The 6,493-nt window shown below is 37.6% G+C and overlaps 1 protein-coding gene across 1 annotated transcript in view; it reads right to left on the reverse strand.

Annotated features, from left to right (window-relative positions):
- Window positions 1-416: 416 nt before the first annotated feature.
- The window catches only part of LOC101851430 (myosin heavy chain, striated muscle), a 50,090-nt gene continuing 44,013 nt past the window's right edge, over window positions 417-6,493 (reverse strand). The window contains 3 exon segments of the mRNA XM_035971296.1: window positions 417-1,764; window positions 5,175-5,299; window positions 6,224-6,382. Of these exon segments, the coding sequence (XP_035827189.1) occupies window positions 5,216-5,299; window positions 6,224-6,382 (243 nt within the window). The 3' untranslated portion in view covers window positions 417-1,764; window positions 5,175-5,215.

Consider the following 6,493-nt stretch of genomic DNA (forward strand, 5'->3'; position numbering starts at 1 on the left):
TTTTCAAAGCTGCTGTCATGTTGTTACGAATGGCCTACACTGACATCCGCACTTTTGTCTTCGGATCCAGTGCCACAAAAAACAACCCTAGTTGTATGTTCACTTTCACTGTTGTTTAGCTCTATATAGTGTATTCAAATGTTAGCAGAGAGTGTTCAAACCAGATATATGCTAAGAGCAGTTAGAATCTTTAACTGAAGCTTAGCTGCTTCTTCTTAGCCTTTCTCCAGGAGTAGGCTTTGATTTCTTGGACCTTTCTGCAATAAAACACTTTGTCGCTTGCCATTAGTTCTGTGTTTGCCTGAGTTGTTTTGGTTCTAAGACAAGTCTCGTTTCCATCCTGTTAGCCGCCCCCCCCCCCTCCCCCTCTTAAAAAAGCACAGCACACAGAAAAAAAACAAAAAATAAGTCAGCGATTGAGAGTAAACTGTGGACAGACTTTTATTTTCTGGTAAAAGGAATCAGTAAATATTGCAAATTTCTTTTTGTATAGCTTCATGAAAACAAGAATGTGCTGCATTTCTGTTGTGGAAGCAACACAGCCTCGTTTCATAGAGCAGTCTAATGAGGCACCGAGAAACTCCGGTTTATTGAGTGGTCTGTTGTACTTTTGGTGGTGTGTGAACCAACGCATACATATGAATGACAAGACAAAAACAAAGCCATTTAGCTCTCGTGAAAGGAACTAAACGTATTTTCAAAATGATAAACTTTTGAACAAAACTCTCATAATAAAAATGTAGTAGTAATAAATTATGGATAAGGCGACTCAGCGGTGGAAGCCGTCAACGGGAATAACACAGAATCCACAAAAATCCAACTCGACAGTCTGTAGACCAGATGATACTTACTCTTCTCATTCTGCTAAAATGCAGATCACAGCATATTATTAGTATTATCTATCTGAATATAATACACATGGCCAAGCAGCGACTAAGGTTCTTTTCAAGACTACAGTTTTCTTCATAACGATCTTACCACATAATGAGGAGCCAGTTCTTTAGTTCTTCTTTATTACATCATGTTGTTTTTTAGATCTTAGTAATCGGCAGCTTGAGTGATGGTTACTGTCTTGTGGTGTTGATAAGTCTGGTGCTAGTTTAAACGTCCGAGCCTTTATATTATGTTGATATTGATCGTCATTAGCAATATATATATATAGTATAGGAAGCGTGTGTAATCTTGAAGGTGTATTACCAAGAACCAAAAATCGCCGCTACCCAGTCATCCCTTCATCTGAAAACTGAAACAGTATACCGGAAGCGAGCTGCATCATGGGAGACTACTCCTTAAGACTACAATGAGTGAGGCGTACACACATGGGTGAATAGTTACACTGTTATAAATAGAAACTGACCTATATATTCAACACAGTGGATTAACATACAGATCAGTGGTGACAATCTTTGTACAGATATAAAGAAAAAACGCATATTCTAGCACACCACACACAATGCATTTTTGGTACATCTAATGTAATATTACGACTGTCCTTTCACTCGTCTGCATCTGGTTTGAATCTCGCACGATAACTTTATAGATCTCTGAAACAACTTTCTTGATCGTAGTCCATCATCTGTGTGGTAACTTCTGCTGGCGGTAGGTGACAAAAACGCGGGGAAGATAACTTGGTGGGATTATCTACCCCTCGTGACGTCACTTCACGAAGAATTCTTCATCGTCATATGCCTCATTAGACGGGGTGGCCGAACGGAAGGATGTGTTTAGATTTGTATTTCCGCGTACGTTGAAGAAAGCTGGAGACTGCAGAAAAAAAACACCAAAAGGATAGATTATAACAACCGCCCATGTTGAAGTAAACAAATCATAAAACACTACTGTCTTTGTTTATTCCATTTCCAATCGAAAAAAATATGGCAATTGCCATAATTATAAGGATTTGGTTACTGGAAAGATACATTTTCGAATTAATGACGACAGATCTCGCTTGGCATAGTTACAATGTAATTTACTGTTTGACAAAATATAATGGCCACTAGAAATTTTTAAAGCAAACAAATTCTTACAATTTGTCTATCAAAATCTTTTACTGGCAATTAAGAAAAATACTTTTATTTATCTTTGTAGAATAAGATGGTTAATTATTTTTTTTTTTAATTAAAAAAAAAATATATATACAAACATAAATGTAACAGGTAACCTTTGAAAGGACAAGAACATTTTTATCAGACAACAAGCAAAATGCTCACCCACAAATCAAAAATGAAAATTCATGCAAAAACGAGGAATTGTGATCAAATATTGATAGTAGATATATAGACAGGTGATCATACCTCACAGGTGTGAAAGGGACCCAAAAAATTGGCTGTGTTTTTAGGAATGAAATCAGAGGCATTTTAAATGCTTTGAGCACGGATGTGTTAAGGAAATGAAGGCCTATTATGGAAATAAGAAACACCCATCATTTGTTTTGTTTCGTTTCGTTTTTTATTTGAAATTCACACAGTGGAAGAGGAAAAGGGATCACTCGAATATTTCTTTACAACAGTAGGGAAAAGGTTTTAGATAAAGGATTTTCGCAAAAGCGAAGGTTTCACGACAAGGAAGGGTCTTGCTGTATATAGGGAAGTGGGGTATTAGAGTTAGGGAAGAATCGTATAATAGATTAAATGTTGTACTCATTTTCTCACTTTGTTCAAAATTTACTGTTTCAGTTTGGGAGAAAACATTAGGGTGAACCGCAAAGAAATCCATTTTTGTTTGCCTGGAAGTGAGGATCGTTAAAGGGACAGGATATTGTTTCAGGGAAACATAGCCTTTTATTGCTCTGAAGAGCTGAGAAATTTGACAAAATAACGATTGAATGAACAAAATCATACAGGTTCGGAAAAAGGGATCATTTCTTCCTTTGGTTATTTATATTTTCGCTTATTAATATGAATGCTTTGTTTAAATAGAGTTTATTTTAATTTGATATTCATATAATGGTCGCAACCAATTAATTCAGAGCAAAGGCTATTGATGATAGATGCTGGTAAAAAGGTGGTTCAACTTTTTCACTCTTTGCAGCGAACCTCAGCTTATGCCGACACAATGTGGCGTGACACAGACTGGGTCACCCGTCTCTTTACGAAGGTTGTACCCTAAAAAGAAAGGTTTGTCGTGTTTATAAAGGTAGGGAACAAGGGGATAAAACGTATTCAATCCTGAGACCTGTAGTGACCGGCGCTTTGTGACCAGGCCATGCCTATGACGTTTGCGTAATTTCGCAGGAATTAAACAAATTGCTAACGAAGTGAGGAAATTCGAGTCTGCATTCAACAAATGCGAAAAAGACAACATACAAAGATGTTTTCACTCAGACAAGAATCATCCTTCTAGCAAGGTTATTAAGACCAACAACATCAAAGGGGTTGAGAAGGGTTTTGTGTATACGAATAAGCGTGTATTTACAGTCCAGTATTCAGGGCATCTAAGCCGAAATGATGTGCCTGCTGACAGACTGTGTCCTTTTCACAGTGACGCTCGACTGCACACGTAATTAACAGAAAGAATGGTGAGATTGTCATAACTACACGAAAATTTCAACAAAAATAAAAAGACTGAAAGCATGTGAGTTGTATATTATTGCAGCTACAGACGACAAGAAAGCAAACGAATGAATATATATAAAAATAAGCCTAAATGCAACATTATGTGAACAACTAAATAAATGCACTCACAAAAATTCTACGCTACGCAGACAGATATCGGTGACAGAGCATGCACATTTTACACCCTGCTTGTGCTGATTCAGTTTGAAAATGTAAGATGATTGCAATTTTTAAAATGAAAATATCGTACCAAAAACTGCTCTGTGGGAACTTTAGAAATAAGGATCAATTTGACCTAGCTGAATCATACGCACATGGGGATGTATAATGTATCTCTTGACTCCGAAACTGAAGCAATAACATATGAAAGCTACAAAACATCAAGACATGAAAGAATACAAGTATGGCAAAACTGAAAGAAAAAGTATTAATGGATTATCTTAAGAATTATTTCAGCAGCCACCAAATGGTAGTCAGTTCCGAGTTTAGTGAAAACTCTTACAAGATCTACTCAGTTTGAATCTCTCGTCTGACTGACGTAGATGTAACAGAGACTCCCTGTTCAGATACAACGACAAGGATATTCAGAACGGGTACGTGTGATGAGTGGCTATTTTGATGAACAAATTAGATGAGCGATACTTGGTTAGTAATGAGCTCCTAATACGTTAGATATCTGTGGTGATTTGTGTACATTTGACGAAAAGACAATATCTGAACAGCAAATGTGAAAGTATGAGTTTTTTTATGAGAGGTTGATAACCTTTTGAGACATAATGACTGTCCAAAAACTGAAATGGAAAGGCTTCCAGTTGTTGTTTTTTAACCATTTTCTTGCCTCAAGGGGTGAAAGTGAAACAAGAGGTGAGAAATTTCAAGCAAGACATATCTGAATCAAGTTCATTTCTTTTCTAAATAATAGCTGTTCAGAAAGTGTCATAAAAATAGAAAGCTATGAATAAAGCGTGATAATAATGTCTGAACAAATGATGTGGCCAGCAGCCACTGTCAGATGAGTTGTGAGATGACAAAATGAAGCATGCAGCAACAGCCAGCATTCAGTGATGTAGGACGTCTAGGCTACGGATATCTAGAGGTTCGCCGAAATTTCGAGAAACAGCTCTATAAACCCCCTTATCTTTTCTTGACTGTTATAGCTTTGTGATCTTCATTTCTTATTTCTCTTTGTTGTAGGTACGAGTATGATCTTACATAAAATAAGATATGTATGAAAATGTTATTGTATGAAGTTGGACAGCAGAGAAACATTACATTTTACACTATAAATATGAAATCTGTCTGTGTTAATCAAGGGGGTTTATAGCCTCAACAATTCCGTACAAAAAGCAATGTCTAAGGATACGTCCTGTTTACTATAGTACCACATGTAGCATTATCGGATTCCAGAAGGCAAGGGACATTACTACCGGTGCCTAAAGCTACAAAACGATCGACAGCACCGTTTGCGCATGCGTGCTGTGTGTGTGTGTTTATACGACGAGGACATTCCTTCTAGTCTATGGAGGGAGCTATAATTTTTCTACAGGAGCCATATGAAACAAGCTCCGCAGGCAACTCTTGTTTCTGGGTTGTTTTTTTGTTGTTTTCTTTTTCGGTTACCTCGCAAAGAATTGGCTTATATCTCTACACGCATCGATCGTTTATGACTGTGACTGAGAGGGGGCTCTTGCGCTCCTCTCAGTGCTCATGCCACGGGGTACAGAGGCTGAGCTGGGGCTGGGGAACTGTGGAAGTCCGCCGAGAGGCAACGGTATACATAGATATGAATGAATGAAGGAATGAATGAATGAACAACAAGTAAACGTACAGACAAACTACAATAACAATGAAGTAAGTTCAGCGCTTGCTAACTGCACTAAAGCAAGAAGCAGGGCTAGTAAATGTTTTAATATCAGATTATTATGATGAATGTGATGTGTTTAAAGATCAGAATTTAAAAAAAAATTATCAGTGCTCATAAGATAGGTTCTTTTACTCAAGAGGTTGTTAAAAGTTCCACACAGAAATATGGTCAATAAGTTTAGTGCTCGATGGTAAAGACTGGGATAATCTGAAAGAAGGAACGTGAAGGAAGGCTCTTATAATGGTTTAACATGATGTGTTACTTGAGTTTAGTCGTTTCAGTCATGAGATGATTGAAAAAGATGATGTTATTTTTTATATGATCTTTATTTTTGTAAATCCTGTGGTAATGATAATGAACATGTTCTCTAGGCTGGGGAGACAATCCAGTGGTTAAGAAAACAAATCAAAGGCAAGGATTCTTATGGTATTTCTAATGATTAAAAAAGGAAATAAGTTTATCTTAATATTCGTGAGAAGGTGCATATTTGTATCCACATGAAATTGGACGTGTCACTGTCATTTCATAACACCTTGCGTCCTTGTCAAATATTGGTAAATAATCTCATTCAAAATTCTGATATCTCTTTAAATATATGATTCACTATAATATGTTTTGCAGATTCTATGTGATTTTTTTCTATATGCTTGTTGTGCTTTTTCGTCATATTTCGTTTGGTTTTCTCTTGAATTAGATGATTACACCATAATTGTCTTTAAATTCTCTTTTGAATTAGATGACTACGATATTGTTGTCTTGGGGGCTTTCCCTTGAATTAGATAATTGTCTTGGGGCTTTCTCTTACCCCTGGGGATGCACTGGTGCGGGAGACAGAGACGGAGCTCCTGTTCTTGGCTCTCAGCTTGGACAGGGCAGAGTCAGCAGAGTCGGCGCGCTCCTCGGCATCCTCCAGCTCGTTCTGGACCTTGCGGTACTTGGCCAGGTTGACGGCTGCGATCTCCTCCTGCAGGTGGGTGTGGGTGGGTGAGTGGGATTTGGAGAGAAAGAGGAAAAGTGCGTGAGATAGTGGGTAGGAAGAGGTGAGAGAGAAGGAGGACGAAGAGAGAGAGAGAGA

Source organism: Aplysia californica, unplaced genomic scaffold (assembly GCF_000002075.1).
Source record: "Aplysia californica isolate F4 #8 unplaced genomic scaffold, AplCal3.0 scaffold00413, whole genome shotgun sequence".
In the NCBI taxonomy this organism is placed as follows: Eukaryota; Metazoa; Mollusca; class Gastropoda; order Aplysiida; family Aplysiidae; genus Aplysia; species Aplysia californica.